General features: G+C 38.3%; 3 protein-coding genes across 10 annotated transcripts in view; all 3 read right to left on the bottom strand.

Annotated features, from left to right (window-relative positions):
• tmem255b (transmembrane protein 255B) overlaps window positions 1–17,278 on the bottom strand; it is a 131,719-nt gene that overhangs the window by 71,082 nt on the left and 43,359 nt on the right. The window lies entirely within an intron of this gene.
• tfdp1b (transcription factor Dp-1, b) lies at window positions 401–12,754 on the bottom strand. 3 transcript variants are annotated; one of them, NM_200776.2, is given in 12 exon segments: window positions 401–828; window positions 3,435–3,486; window positions 3,985–4,151; window positions 4,735–4,886; window positions 4,993–5,061; window positions 5,166–5,312; window positions 5,748–5,925; window positions 6,725–6,825; window positions 7,826–7,938; window positions 8,979–9,039; window positions 9,589–9,668; window positions 12,617–12,754. In NM_200776.2, coding segments are annotated over 11 exon segments (1,161 nt in total). In that variant the 5' UTR covers window positions 9,601–9,668; window positions 12,617–12,754; the 3' UTR covers window positions 401–719.
• The window catches only part of slc9d1 (solute carrier family 9 member D1), a 13,748-nt gene continuing 10,136 nt past the window's right edge, over window positions 13,667–17,278 (bottom strand). For 2 of the 6 annotated variants that reach the window (NM_001442725.1, NM_001442726.1), the window contains 2 exon segments: window positions 13,667–14,672; window positions 16,690–16,839. In NM_001442725.1, the coding sequence (NP_001429654.1) occupies window positions 14,529–14,672; window positions 16,690–16,839 (294 nt within the window). In that variant the 3' untranslated portion in view covers window positions 13,667–14,528. 6 annotated transcript variants of the gene reach the window in all.

Here is a 17,278-nt window from a genome sequence, read left to right as displayed (position 1 = left end):
CCATAGACTTCTATTGGTTTAATACTGACCCAACACTTATGTTCTATCCCAGAACCCACCCTTCCCCATACAGCTTTGTGCATGTTTACTCTGTCAGATAAACATGTGCACCATGCAAATTTGGCCAAACAATGTTTATATTTTATAAACCACCAAACAAACATGCTAAAAAACTCAGGAAACTAATATATACTCATGATATAATCTCAGTTGAGTGATTAGATATACCCCTCAGTGCTGTTTGGCTGGTCAACAGTGCTTGTGAAATATTGCTTAATGCATCTGTGTTATTAATATAAATATTAAAGACATTTTTAAAGAAATAAACCTTTGTAATTTTCCCCCCAGAAAAAAGCCAGGATTGACTAAACTATGTAGCATAAACACACATACAAGCATGTAAATCAACCTTTCACTTTAATCTCTATACAAGAATAAGAAAAGTATACGTTCTGTAGTATTGCATTGTACAAAAGGGCCGGACGCTTGCTCAGAGCTGTGGAGAAGCGTCCAGAAAAAGCTGGGATATCAAAAATAGCTGCCTATGAGAGCGAAACCACAAGAGAAGAGTGTAAAAACCTCAGCGCTGGCGTGAATCAGTAGCACAAAGACGATCAGTCCAGCTCATCTGCTCATAAGCCCCAGCAGATCACAGACTGAGCTGAGCATTATGGGAAGCGTTTGAGGGAATCCTTACAGCAGGATCACAGCGTGCAGCTCTAGTCGTCCTCTTCCTCGTAGTCTTCTTCTTCATCTTCCTCATCCTCCTCCATCAGGGATGTGGGCGTCTCCACACGTGAGCTGGTGGAGCTGGAGGCGCGGCGCTCACTGATGGATGGAGATCAGGGTCAGACACACCACTGATGTCTATTTAAAACACTGACTGGCCAATCACAGCAGCTCAAACACTCCTAACTGTTGAATATAATTCTGAATACACCATCACATCCTGAGGGTCAAAACTGCCCCCGCCTTTCTGTTTAGGGCATTTTTCTTTATTGTTTAAGGCAACTGAACTGAACGTAAACATTAAAACTAGAACTACCCTGATCCAGTTACTATGACCATTGATGTGAAGCTGCTTTGACACAATCTACATTGTAAAAGCACCATACAAATAAAGCTGAATTGAACTGAATTGAATTTTTCTGCTGTTAAAATGGTGCTTGGTTCATTTTTGTCCCATAAGTAGGATCACACGAAATCTGTGCGTACAGACTTCCGCAGATTTTTAGCCATTTATTGAGTCCATTTACTTGTGTAAAACAGGGTTTCAGCAGGTTTCACAGAGTTAAATTTAAGACTTTAAGACATTTTAAAGACCTATATGAATGACCTATAAAGACTAAGAAATTTTTCAAATGACCAGAATAGAAAAGATTTTTTATTTGCCCTATCAATTTTTTTTTATTATTATTTAATACATTTTATAATACAATAATACATTATTATGCAAATTTTTTATTTCAAAATATTTTAAATATTGTGCAAAAACAAGTAAGCTCTAGATGTATCAATATACACATTTTACAACATACGCTTTCTTTAAAATAAACGAAAAAAGTTTTAAGCACTATAATAAACTAAATTCCTGCACAACAATCAGCCCAGGTCAGTGTCCTCAGCAGTAAATACATGGAGAACCTTTAAACAAATGTTATTGTGAGGAAAATAATGAAACCGTTATGATTAATAAAGTTACAAGTACCTTTTTAAATAAAAATAAAAAAATTGAAGTTTTATTGAGATGATTGTATGGGTTTTGGCCAGATTTGGTAGCAATACATGAACAAAGGAAAATTAAGATGTGTTTGAAATAGATTTAAGACCTACAGCACAATATTTCACTACATTAAGGACTTTTTAAGGCCTAAAATTTGGATTTTAAGATTTAAGATATTTTAAGACCCCGCGGAAACCCTGTTAAATGTGTGTAAATTTATATTTATTCAGTTTCTTAATTAATTTTATTAATATTACTGTGATATATGAACATTTTAACAGCACGATTGTTATGATTTGTTTATAATTCAGTTTGTACAGTCGTATTTTCTGTCCTTTATTAGACATGTTTTATGAGAGAGTTGCTTTGTTCACCAAATAAGTGGATCTATTTAGATTTGCATTGTAAACATTAAACATAAGTTAAAAATGTAATATTGGTACCTAAATAGTTTTGTTATGAAGCTCCTAAAATTATTCCATATAAATCTGCAGATTCTGGACAAAATTCTGAGCAAAAAATGTCCGCAGATTCTGTCCGGCTCTACCCATAAGCCCAGAGGAGGGTCAAAGGGACAGCTGATATTTCCTCACACTACACGGGTTGTCAACTTTTAGGAGTTTCTTTTCTTCTGTTGAACACTAAAGAAGAGATTCTGAAGAATGTTCAGCCATTAAAATCTATAGTAGAAACACCATTAATGGCTGATTGTTGCATCATTCTTCAGATTATCTTCCTCCGTGTTTAACAGAAGAAACTGAAACAGGTTTAAACTGAAGAAGAGGATGAGGAAATGAGGACTGTATTTATTTTAGGGTGAACTGTGCCTTTAATTCAAGTGTTGTGATATGAAATATTTATTTATGTATTGTGATATTTCACCAGCTCAAGAATTCGTCATATTTGATTGACTGTGATGATTTGATGGTGAGTGTTTTTGCATTAAATATAATAAACTAACAGATATAATACAACAAAGTAAACATATAAATGAATTAAACACAGCTTTATGGTTTATGGGCAGTGGGGCTGTGTGATCAATCAAAATCATATCGCAATTTAAAAGCAAGAGGCTGCGACATAAAATATTTATGCAATATTTAATTGTCCATGCCCAGAGCAAATGCGTGACTGCCGTCTGTGTGTGACGGTCTTAATAGCCAGTTGAGTGAGCGCACTTTTATCCTGCCCAATCAGAACTGCACAACCGAACTATGCAGAACAGACGCAATAAAAAACCTGCAGGAAAGCGCGGATGAAGGCGTCTGCTGCTCCAGAAGCATTAATAGATGAATTAATATTTTTTTTTAATTGCATGTAGGTGTATTGCATATGGCAATATTGTGGTTTAGTCAGAATTCGTTCAAAAGCAGGTCATTTATAAGAGCTGTTCAGAACTGTTGCCACAGCTTACAGATTATTGACCAGAAGCTTGACTACAAAATTAAATTGCAAATCAAATTGCAACCGATATATCTGCCAGACATATTACACAGCCTTACTGGGCAGTGTGAAAGTGTTCAGGTCTAGATCTTGAACAATCTCATTTAAATTAACTGTAGAGTTAGGGTAAATATCCCTTAATTGTGTAAATAAACACAATTTTTGTATTTTGTGTGGTTGTTAAAGCTATAAATGTTGCATACCAAATGATTTTAACTCATTTAACATTTACTGATTCTGTGTGTGTTTTAGATCACGCGATACTCACGCAGCCACATGGGAATAATCCATCAGCTGGTTGACGGAGCCCTGCGCCATCTCTACAAACACAACAACAAAACACACACACACACACACACACACACACACACACACACACACACACAGTTAATAAGTGTATGTTCTGATATTAAAGGACTACGCACTTTTTACTAATGAAATGTGCGTCTCAAGTGTCTCCAAAATGTGTGTTTGTTTGTTTGTTGTTGTCAAGCTCAAACACACACACATTTTGGAGACACTTGAGACGCACACACACACAGACACACAAACAGCTGCATGATGTGGTTTATGTCTGACATTTCGGCATCGTGTTGTCAGTCAAATGTGTGTTTGTGTGTGTGTGTGTGTGTGTGTGTCATATTACCAGTTATTTGTGTCTCTGTGTTGTGTTTTCAGTCATGTGTGTCTGCGTTGTGTGAGTTTGTGGTTTCTGTGTTCTCAGCCATGTGCACGCCTGTGTTGTTTTTTCAGTCATTTGTGCGCCTGTCTGTGTCTGTGTGTGTGTGTGTGTGTGTGTGTGTGTGTGTGTGTCATACCGGTGACATAGGGCTGCAGAGCTTTAGACACCAGTGATGTGGCGATCTTCATCTGCTCCGCACTGCAGCGGCCCGACTCCAGACCCAACGCCAGACCCAGCCGCTTCAGCACCTCCACATCATCGTGGATCTCGAACATGCTGTCGAAGTTGAACAGATACTCGAACCTGCAGACACAGAAGCAGACGGTAACACTGAACGCTCAGGGTGTACCTGTACATTGTAATACCCAAAACCGCTGATGTAAACCATGACTGATGATCTTGAGCTTGTTTTTATTCAGCTTACTGTATGTATAATGTAACTCGCCCAAACACATCTGTTCTGTCTTCATGTATTACGTTGCATAATGACAGATTCACATAACGTTTACATTTAGACTATGGACAGTTTAATTAATTATGTGTCTATTTGGTGTATCAGTGATGTCTGAATTTACTTATGGTGTACATGTGTCTGTGATTTGTCTTGTTTCTAGTCCAAATATCTAATAATTCTTAAATCAAAAAGCATACAATTTTGAGGTGATATCGTGCATCTGGAGAGTGTTGACGTGTGTGTAGAATGTTGAGGAAATTAATCAGATGAATCTATTCTGGAATAAGACTGAAACATAAACACATGTGGGAAAAGTGAAGCGCTGTCAACACTCTCCCGATGCTCTGTATATCATATAGTAAGTTCAGCATGGAGATACACATCGAATCAAGACTTGAGTGTATCATTACACCTCTAGACACAGACACACACTTGTCATTAGAGATGCTGCAGTCGATGATGGTCTTCTTGCTGGTGTTGATGATGATGAAGGGCAGCTGGATGATGGTGTTTGCAGATGGAGATCTCTTACTCTGCTGCTCCACCTCACGGTTACGCTGAACCAGGTTCTTGAAGGCGATTTGCTGAAAAACACAAGTGAAACAGCAGCATTACTCAATCTTTCACATTACTGAAATGATTCAATTCTCACGTGACTGGACATTATCAAGAGAAGATGCGGTGCTGTACCTGCACAATGAGCTCCTGCAGCTGTGACTGCTTCTGCTTGATTCTCTCCTGTCGCCTCTGACGCTCAGCCTGCAGGAGGATTCAGCATTACCATCAGACAGCAACACACACACACACACACACACACACACACTCCTCCACGCAGCATTACCATCAAACAGAAACACACACACCTTCAGATCCTCACACTCCTGCGCTGAGTTGGTGGGAAAGCCAATCCACTTGATCTCCTTCTTGTCTTTGGAGATGATGTTCATGGCCATGAGGACGTTGAGGGCGTCGTAAACCCGCCGCCGGATGTTCTTCTGGTCGTACACGTGCTGCAGGACACACACAACCCATACATTTTTTTTTAAATATGTAATTTATTAGGCGTTTTCACCTTTATTGATAGGACAGTGGAGATCCACAGACAGGAAAGCGCGGGGAGCAGAGACAGGGGAGGATTAATGCACCAACCACTAGGCCATTGGTGCAGACTCACAACCCACACTTAAAACAAAAACACAAGTGGGAACATACTTTAAAACAAACACACACACTTGAACAAGGCAAGAAACAGGAGCACATTCACAAACACACAAAAAACAGGTCAAGACACACAGATCTGGACACACACACACACACACAAGGGTAAAGACACACACTCAAATATACAAATACAATTACACACACAGGTCAGGTAACACATCTGCATACACACACAGGTCAGGGCACACTTAAACATACACACAAACACAAACACACACACACACACAGGAACTGACCGCATCATTGGGGGAGATGCTGCTGTGGTCTGCAGAGCTGAACTCCTGCACCAGCTCGTCTGCCACCTCATTGTAGGACGTCACCACCTTCTTCTGCACCTTCTCACACACCTTCATAGAGAAATGACGCAAACCCTTCCCGCTCTTATCAGCCCTCCTGCAGTGCCTGCACACACACACACACACACACACGCACGCACGCACGCAGTCATTTAAAATCAAAGCATGTAAGAGCAAGTGTGCTCACACTGTGATAGCCTTTTATGTAAATAAATATATATAAATATATATAAAAAGTATAAAAATTATTAATATATGATATTTTTTGACAAGTGCGAGACTCTAATTTGCATAATTATCTTGTAATCAAAAGTGCTTTTTAATCTCTAAGGGTTTTGTGTCAAAATAAACCTTCAAAGGTTTAAAAACAGAAGCATTAATATTGATGACACAGATAAAATAGACAGCTAGATTATTTACCCTTGTGCACTGTTCAGATTGCCTCCCCTTCCTTATGCTATGCTGTTTTTGACTTCTAGTGTAATCACATTTATTGATTTCAGAGTCATGACAGCAGATAATCATTGCTGGTTTCCCCTGCTGGGATTAAAAGGGACATGTGTATTTTTTGCTGTGGATCATCAGTGTGTCAGCATTCACCCTTTAGACTGGCCTGTGCTGCAGAGTTTCTGTCTTTTATCTGGAGGTCAGTGGAGTACAACAGCAGATGACAGTGTGTGTGCAGGAATACACTCACTGTGTTTACTGTGTTCTGACAGCTGAGGGGGGCATTTGGAGTTTCTCACACATATCAAGAGCAAAAGGTGTCTCACACACACACAATACTTGATATAAAGGCAGAAACTAAGCGCTCTGTTTGCACTGTAACTGATGATCAACAGTAATATCTAATGTTATTTGATGATGATGAGTGTTAGAAGAGGAGAGTGTCAGTGCTGACGGACCCGCTGGACCAGGGCGAGGACTCCTGCTGCGTCTGTGCTGTAGGTGTGTGTGGACTGGTCAACAGGACGGGGATGGTGGGCCTCTGAGGGGTGCTGACCACCTGCAGATACACACACACACACACACACACACACACACACACACACACACACACACACACACACACACACACACACACACACACACACACACAAGCATCAGTGTGAAAGTGCTCCTGCAGTCTGTAAGAGGATGAGGAAGAGTGTAATCCTGCTGACCGCAGCGTTCTCTGATCCGCTTACAATCGCCCAGGTCACCTCACACAATGTTAATGGCCGGCTTTATCGCCATGGAGACAGGGGAGGGGCCAAATTAAACATGAGTGCCGCCCACTTCTTCAGCAGTTTTCTGGAAGCTTTTCTCCATTCAGAGGTTTTGATTAAAGTGTTTTTATTACATGACTCATAAGTAAAATACTTGATCCTGATTGGTCAATTACGACATTCCAAAGTGTGCTACTGCTAGATAACATCTGATTAAACTAATAACACAAAATAATAACTATTAATAATACCACTAATGTGATCGTTTGTTCTTTAAACAATATTTAAAGTTAGGGTAATTAGGCAAGTCATTGTATAATGATGGTTTGTTCTGTAGACTATCGAAAACAAATATAGCTTAAAAGGGCTAATAATATTGAGCTTATAATGGTGTTAAAAAATTAAAAACTGCTTTTATTCTAGCCGAAATAAAACAAAACACTTTCTCCAGAAGAACAAATATTATCAGACATACTATAAAAAATTTCCTTGCTCTGCTAACATCATTTGGGAAATATTAAAAAACGAAAAAAGAAGAAAAAAAAAAAGAAAGGTGTGTGTATATGTGTGTATTATCCCTTATTCAATGCAGGAAAAAAAAGCAGCAATGAGAATTACAACATTATAAACATCACAATAAGGACAGAAGGACAATCAATATAAGAAATATGAATTTAACACAAGCATACGTCATCAATGTACAACCTATGAGGACACAGTAGGCCTGTCTGTATTAGTGTATGAACTCTAATTAAATTAAACTCTGATTGATTTAGCCTGTGTGTTTGCGCATCTCACCATGTGTGGCAGCACATGAGCTCCAGCAGCGACCGTCAGAGTTTTAGGCAGAATCTGCTTGACTGTAGTGATGGACGCTGGATGAACAGTCAGCAGCTGAAGCACACCTGCAGCTGAAACATACACACACAAGAACGTGGTGTAAAAAAAGAGCCACCATAATGTGTGTATAGTGTAAAAAAATAATAATAAATTATATATATATATACATATAAATATATATATACACACACACACACAATATTTCAAAAAAAGATTTACTTATATTTTGAAATAAAATGTATATGCTACAAAACATTTATAAATGTATCTATGCAACAAAACCACTTTGTATAGTTTTGTTTCTATGTATCCGTGTATCACGTTCACAATAAATATATATAACACACACACACACGTTGTCAACAAAATGTATGATTTTATTTAGGCTGTGAATAATCTTTGCAGGTGGCTGTGAATAATCTTGGGTGAACTGCACATGTGTGGAGTGTTCACAGCGCCACCTGCTGGACAGAACATCATTCAGAGCTTCTGCGGGTTTCAGCATATCAAATTGAAGACTTGAAGAACATTATGAATGACATTTCAGACTTATACAAGGGAAAAGTCTTAGGTTGGAGCAGACTTGCCCTCGCAAAAATATTATAATTTAGTTTTCCTTAGCCACGTATGGTAAACATAATTTAAATAATGTGCAACTATAGTTGTGTGCATAATGTTTTTAACATAACTTCTTTAAAAATGGACAAGTTTTAAAAACTATATATTCTTTAATTAAAACATAAAAAAATCTACATACACAATCTATGACCTCACCAGGTAGCTGTACATGAATAACTTTTAAATAAATGTTATTGTAAGGAAGATAATCACACCATATTGGTAAACAGAGTTAATAAAACTTTTGTAAACAGCTGTTATTGAGGTGTTTTGCTTTAATTATTGTGTTTGGAATGACTTGTGATTAGACAGGGGATGGCCAGATTAAGTAGTTTTACATAGACACTGAAAAAATAAGAAAATGTGTGTGTGTGTGTGTGTGTAATCGGATCCTTAAACCAGTACAGTAAATGAGCAGGTCACAGATGCTCCTATGAACCGAACTCGGGTGTGTTTACCCATCATGCACTGCACACAGTCAGTGTGATCTCACCTTTTCCAGGACTCTGGTTGACAAACAGCTTAATCTCTCCGTTCGTTTCCTTGAGTCCAGCCTGCAGATCAGAGAACAGGTGAGCAGAGACGCCTCTAAACCTTCACTGAGATCACAGTGATCAGATAATGAGCACAGAAACACCACAACACACCGACCACAAATGACACATCTGCACAGACCACACAGCTTCACATGATGACAAGAGTCAGAGTAAGAGCATGCAGATGAATATAATATGAAATACTGTGAAAACAGCACTGCTCTTTAACTACACTGAAATATCTTCCTGTATCCAAAATTAAACCAACAAAACCTTGATTAAGAAACTCACACACACACACACACACACACACACACACACACACACACACACACACACACACACACACACACACTTTCATTTTTTTCATTTAATGCATGTCATATCATCAAACTTTATTAGAGTTTAACATTTTATGGTTTATTCAGACCAAACTAAATGTAAAATCATAAGTGTTAATCTGCAATATAACACTGCTAACATGTCTGCATGTGGAAGTGTGAGCTGGAATGGACAGGTCTGAGTCTGTAATGCAGTAATAATCAGTGTGTTGTGTGCAGATCTCACATCTTTCGCCATGATGAAGATGATGAAGATGGAGCAGATGAGCTGAGCGAGAGTCCACCACCGGTCAGACTGCAGTTCAGCTGAAACACACACACACACACACATATTTAATAAACACTCCAGGAACACACAAGAAATGAAGAAACGCGCTCTATAATGGGGATGCACCGTATGGAGATCAGCCCTGCCCTGTTCACAGAATTGTGTGTACATTGCAAGCCTTCTCCTCAACAAACAAATGTAGAACTGACAGTAAACTGTCTTCATTATTATTGCACAAGAAAATGTGACGGGAAGATTTGATTCTGCTACTGTTGTTTAACTTATTGTTTATTTGTCAACAGAGCTGACCATATCAGATATATTTCCCAGAATGTTGTGCTTTAGCTTCAGATGCTGACCACAAACCTTATTTATAGGATAAAGCCCTTCTGTATATTTACATATTCATAAATAAACTATGGTGAAAGACATCGTTACACTGAAATAAACTTTCTCATTCTGTCATATTGAATTTTGGTCATATTGCCCAGCCCGACCACATGGCATGTCTAAAACACAACTTTAGCCTTTTTGATCATAATATTGATGAGAAATTCACTGAAATATCACAGTAACAGAGTTACACATAATTGTGTAAGCAGTGACTTAGAGAATCATTCATTCATTTTGTTTTTGGCTTAGTCTCTTTATTAATCTGGGGTCTCCACAGCGGAATGAACCGCTAACTTATCAGCATGTTTTAAAGCAGCAGATGCCCTTCCAGCCGCAACCCATCTCTGGGAAACATCCACACACACTCATTCACACTCATACACTACAGACAATTTAGGCTTACCCGATTCCTCTATAGCGCATGTGTTTAGACTGTGGGGGAAACCTGAGCACCCGGAGGAAACCCCACGCCAACACGAGGAGAACATGCAAACTCCACATAGGAATGCCAACTGAGCCAGGCGAGGCTCTAACCAGTGAACTTCTTGCTGTGACGCAACAGCACTACCTACTACGCCAATGTGTCGCCCCAAAGACTTTGATAATCAAAATCTATTAAAGAAACATGAACAGAGATCTGTGGAAATCCAGCAGTAAATGAGCAGAGGTCTCAGGAACAGTGTGTGCATGCATGTGTGTGTGTGTGTGTGTGTGTGTGTGATCAGCTTTTACAGGGGAGAAATGAACAGTCAAACCTGTTAGTTCACCATCACACCAAAGACAAATGTTAAAACACTGACAGCTGTGTAAACACACACACAAACTACACACAAACTAAAAAACAAGAAAATACAAAACATGCATGCACACACACACACACACACACACACACAAACACAAAAATAAATGAGCAACTCCAGCAAATGTCAACCTTGCCATAAAAAACTAAGTAGTTTTCACCTAAATATGGAAACCGCTTCTACATATTTTGTGTAAGTATTTTACAGTACTTAAGTAATGCTCAGAAATGTCTCTGTTAATCTTTCCAAACTATTATATTTCATTTACCAAAGTCACACCAGTGGGAATTTCACATCAGTCACATCCATAATGGAGAGATATCACATAAATAACGACACTTTTCCCTCATAAATGCAAAAATATTAAATAAAATAAAGTCAATCGTGCTTGTTCTATAAAGAGCCGACTCTTCTCCTTTTGATTATCATTATTTCTTTTGGGTTGTGCAGTTTAATTCACAGAATTTCTACAAAGTATGTTGTATACTGTAAACTCGCTGAGTTTTTTGCTCACATCCATAACGCCTGTTTATTTTCCTCATTTAAAATATAAAACATGTTTACAGATTGATATTTCTCTGGTCCAATAACTCTGTGGTCAGTTGTTCTGGAAAATATAAACAGACGTTTTAATGTTAACATAGAATTTCTTTGTGAATTTATGTGTTGGGTTTTTACTGCAAAAGTCACATCCATAACACTGGAACTGTTCAAAACACCCAAAAGAAACACACAAACACACACACACACAAACACACACACACACAAACATGTACAAACAAACACACACATGCAACACAAACTAAAAAACAAACATACACACATACAAAATACAGTAGCATGCAAACACATGCACAACAAACTAAAAAACAAACACACAAATACACACAAACTAAAAACAAGCGCGCACACACACACAACAAAAACCCACATACACAATCACCCACAAGAGACACACAAATGTACACAAAACAAACATACATATAGACATGCACAACACCAACAGCCACAAAACACAAACAAAACCACAGACACCTACAAACACACACACACAAAACAGTTGGGGTAAATGTGGTTTTATTCTCATATTCAGACTTTCAGCTTCTTAATATAATTTAATAAAAGAATTATTTGCAGATTCTACATATGGAAATCATATCATGAGCTCAATGACCATCAAAGTACAACAGTACTAACAAATAATTAAACAGTGGTAATGTTGATTTAAAGTCATATTTACATCACATCTCAGATCCAAAATATCGTGATGAACAATATTGATCACAAGTTGTGCTAAATAACAGTCCGTCATTATGATTAATCTGTAACGTTATTACACTAAATTACCCTTCAGTATTTTACTGAACCACAAAGTCTGAATGTGGGAACATAAAACTTTAAACTTTATAATAACTTTACCTCAATCAGAAAACAGAAACAAACCTAAATCACACAGAAACGTACACAACACACAGACACACACACAACTGCTGATCACAAAACCAACAGACACGAAGAGTCGCTGAACACTCCTCTAATGAACTGCACACAAGTTTATCACACCGGTATGAATATTCATGAGCTCCGTCCACACACTGTAAACACCTCAGGCAACAGAATCTGCAGTCTTCTGTCGTGTTTATGAGCAGCTCGTCTGAGTTTACCGATGATAATAATGATGAGGAGGATATCGCGTTAGCTGGACGCGGCTACTGCTAGGCTAATCTAGCGCGCCGAACACAAACACAAGACAAACACACCGACAAGTGTCCGGTCGGCGGCTTTTCCCTCACCGAGAGCTCGGGCTCACAACCGCTTCATCTTCCCGTCCACAGGTGATGTTTTCCAGGAGGATCGAGGAGCTTTTCTCGTCAGGATGAGCCGCTTCAGCAGCTCCGCACTCAGTCAAACTGAGCTTGGCGGCGTCCTGTGAGCGCGCGCGGTGATTGGAGACGCGCAGGGTGACGCCAGCGCGCAGAAGGGATACAGCTGCAGCTTTACAGTTATTTCATTTATTAAAATACTCATTGATTGTATTTTATATTCGTCTATCCCTATCCTTAACCTAAACACAACCTTTACTGTACTATAAAACATTAATTATACCGAGTTTATTTAAGTTATGTATTCAATTATCCATTAAATTGTATTTTTTCGACGTCCACCCCTATTAATTATGAGCATTTATTACTCATTTCATGAAATTACCTATTTAATTGTATTGTATTAACGCCTATCCCAACCCTAATGTACTAATGTAAAAACAGTAATTACACCCAGTTTTATTTATTACATTACCCGTAAACTGTATTTTATCAACATCTACGCCTAACCAACCCTAAACCCAACTCTTACAGCAATGTAAAAATATTAATTATTGTTGTAATGTCACAAATATTATGCTATATTGATGCGAGTATCCGCAGCTGTATCCCTTCTAGATTTTATCCAGAGCTACGGGGAGAAACGAGTCATCTGAGTGAGTCGACTCCTGAATGATTCATCGGAGTTATCGCATCGGTTAGTCGCTTGTATTATTATATATTATTTTTAGATCATAAATACATTATAAACAGTTAATAAAGTTGTTATTGTTAATTGCGTTTTACGTGGTAATATGTAAAACTTATTAAAGCTCAATAAAAAAAACTATGTGCGAAAAAAGGTCTCAATAATTGAGAAAATAAAGTTACCAAAACTGTGGAAATATAATTAGTATTGTCACAAATAATAATAATAATAAATACAGTAAATCTGATGTCTTTATGAATCAACCAAATCATTTCGAAATCGAAATGTATATGTAATAACACATTAACAATCAACAGTCCATAAAAATGATTCAGATCTTTCCAGTTGTATCCATAATTTATTACAGTCTTGTTAAGAACTGCCACCTCATATATTTAGAAAACAATAAAGGCTTAGAGCTGTAAAATGATCAAATCAATGAAACAGACTGAACATCTGCAGTGCAAAAGAGCTTTCCTCATCTCCGACACGCTGATTTACATCACATTCACTCATGTTAAAGGCACATAATACACAAATAAATAACATTTGGTCATATATATATATTACATTATAACAGACACACACTGTAATATTATCTGCTAATGAGCAGTTTCTGTGTTTAGTGTTTATGTGTGGTGCTGAACTGCATTATGGGATGTTGATCTCTGCTCTGTCCACTTCTGATGTTGTAAATTCAACTCTACAGTTTAACAAAGTGACTTTTACTGACATTTGAGGCATTTGGAATAATATAATGTATAAGAAATAGAGGAATAAGTGTGTAAAATAGCAGTTATTGTGCTGCAGTTTATTACAAGGTGTTTGCAGTGTAATATACAACACCAACACACACAATACAGCACTGCACACTATTGCACATGTGCAGAAAAGTCACTTTTAAACACTTTTAAGGGTTAAAAATTGTTGAAAGAAAGATTAAAGTCCCATAATTAAATAAAAAAGCAGAAATAAACAGGGAAAAACAAATAAATCAAAATCACAAAATACAGAAAGCTGCAAATGTAAGTGTGTGTTTAACAGTGCAGTGATATTCTAAACACATTTGCCAGTTGTGCCCTTTAGTTTGAGTGAAAATATCTCATTAATGAATGTTGTGTGTGTGTGTGTGTGTGTCTCTCACTGTTTCTCATCAATATGATGCATTAATGTGAGGCTGTGGTTGTGTGTGCATCAGGACAGATTGAGCGCAGGTTTCTCGTGCTCAGGTGTGCGCTTCCTCTCTCCGCGTGGGACGCATCGCATCGTAGCAGCTCTCCACAACACTGGAGCGAGCAGGAGACTCAGTGTGGTGACGCTCAACACCAGCAGATACACCTGAGCAACACATACACACATGCTGTCATGCACTTACAGATGAACAATCTTGACCGAGGACACATCAGCAGTGCAAAACTGCAGTTTATTACTAACTATTACTGATGAGTGAAACTTTATTTAAAGGGTCCCTATTATGCTCCTTTTAATGCGTCTCTGCTGTCTCTAGAGTGTGTGTGTGTGTTTCAGTTTCAGCTCAAAACAGCACACAGATAACGTTCTCTAACTCTCTAAACCTGACCCTTTCAGGCTCTGATCCTAATTGTGGTGTTTTGGTGGCTGTCGCTTTAAATGCAAATGAGATTGTGCTCTTTTTCAGAAGAGGGCGGAGCTACAACATGAAAATAACATTTTTAAAGCAACATATAAACACCTTAATTATATTAAGCCTTATTCACTCATTTATTAATGTTCCTTCGGCTTAGTCCTTGAATAATCAGGGGTTGCCACAGTGGAATGAACCACCAACTATTCCAGCATATGTTTTACACAGCGAATGCCCTTTCAGCTGCAACCCAGTACTGGGAAACACCCATACAAACTCATTCAAACATACACACTCATACACTACGGCCAGTTTAGTTGATCAGTTCCCCTATAGCGCATGTGTTTGGACTGTGGGGGAAACCGGAGCACCCGGAGGAAACCCACACCAACACGGGGAGAACATGCAAACTCCACACAGAAACACCAACTGACTCCAACTAGAGACCTTGACTAATGACTAGGGGTGTAACGATACACTCAGCTCATGATACGATGTGTATCACGATATAGTGTTCACGATTCGATATGTATCACGATATTTGGAATAAAAATTGAAAATTAAACTGAAATGCAAATTTTACCAAGTTTTTCAAGTATTTCTTTTGTTTCAACTTGTTAAACTGAACCTTGTTTAAGAAAATAAATTAAACAGGCCTGTCTCTGGAAAATAAAACAATTTAAAAACTTCTTAAAAATATTATTGAAATGACAGAGACAAAATTAAGGAACAATTTAAGTAAAGGTGCAAAAAAATAAGCTTTCTATTCAATTGAATTTAACAGTAAGAGCTTAAGGCTTTGCTTGGTCACTTGCGTTTTTTGTGTGTGCAAAAAAAATCCACATTTCCAGGTATTTAATTCATATTTAAATAAATTCAGTTAGAGATATCTCTAATTACAATTGTGACTAGTCAAAACTCATTTAGAGATATCTGCAAATATTTTTCAATGGAAGTCAATGGAGGAATATGACTAGTCATAATATATTTGCAGATATCTCCAATCTGATTTCGTACTAGTACAATTGTAATTGCAGATATCTCTAATTGTCATTCTGACTAGTCGAATTATAATTATGACTAGTCAAAATATAATTAGAGATATCTCTAAATATATTTATGGATAGTCAGAACAAAGGTTTAAATGCTAAAACGGCTTGCCATACACGCGCGTCTATCATAGTCCGCCCTCTGTAGTAACAGCTCACGGTCATGTGTGATTTTGCGGCGGGAACATTATATGAAGACAGAATGATATTTTAGGGTGAATTGTACCTTATAAATACAGTATGTGACTCTTTCAACACCATTAGGAGGTTTCCCTGTCGCTGTGCAAAGTATGTAAATCACTGTGAAGACTTTAAAACTTAGGATGTTTGACCCAGTATGCGTGTCAAAAGCGGACGAGTCTAAAGCAATGACTGTACAACCGAAATGTTGCCAGACGTCTGATTTTGAGAGGATGGGCCAACCTCTATTTCAACTCCACTCATCTTTGGTCTGCTAACATTACTGCTGCTGCAATCTGAACTCACGTGCGACAGCAGGTGGAACGTAGCTCACGTGCAAACAGCTCAACTAATAACAGAAAACGGACGTCATATCGTAATCAAATCGTCATAACGCCACGATGCATATTGTGACATTTTTGCATCGCAATAAATCGTACAACGATAAATCGTTACACGCCTAATAATGACTGAATGTAAAAGTAAACAGTGTCCATCCTGAATGTGTCATGAGATGACTGACCTCCCTGGAGATGATGCCGGCCCGCCGCGCTCGACTGCCCAACACGAAGGAGAACTCGCTGACCTGCGCCAGACCGGCCGACACCAGCCAGCGGATGTGCCTCGACCCCGGAGGAAGAAGAGCTGACAGAACCGCCACCGCTATCATGAACTGAGCACAGCAGAGGAAACAGGTTCAGATGAACACAACACTCACTGCATTTCCATATAAAGAGGAGAATTAGATGCACAAAACTGGAGTACTGCATGAAAGATTTGTGAATTAAGCAGCGTTGCCAGTGAGAAACAGCAGAGAATAAACTCCTCAGCACAGTTATGTAGTCTGTTGCACTGTTGGGATTCTCCACTAGGGTGTTTGGTCTCCTCTAATAAATGAGCTGCGTCTCACAACACCAAGACCAAATGCGGGGAATGCGGTGGCTTTTGGAGACGTGAGACGAGCGCTGACAGTTCTGGATGGAATAATAACCCCTATCGTTAAATGTAAAGTTGATCCTGCTCAGTTGTGCGCACGCTTTGTAATGCACATTTTCTCAACTGATGTGCATCTTTGCATTTCCATCAAGCATTCATTCATGCAATAATCCAAA

This window comes from Danio rerio, chromosome 1 (assembly GCF_052040795.2).
Source record: "Danio rerio strain M-AB ecotype USA chromosome 1, GRCz13ab, whole genome shotgun sequence".
Taxonomy (NCBI): domain Eukaryota; kingdom Metazoa; phylum Chordata; class Actinopteri; order Cypriniformes; family Danionidae; genus Danio; species Danio rerio.
Note: the sequence above shows the minus strand (reverse complement) of the source record. Positions and strands in the feature narration are given on the sequence as shown.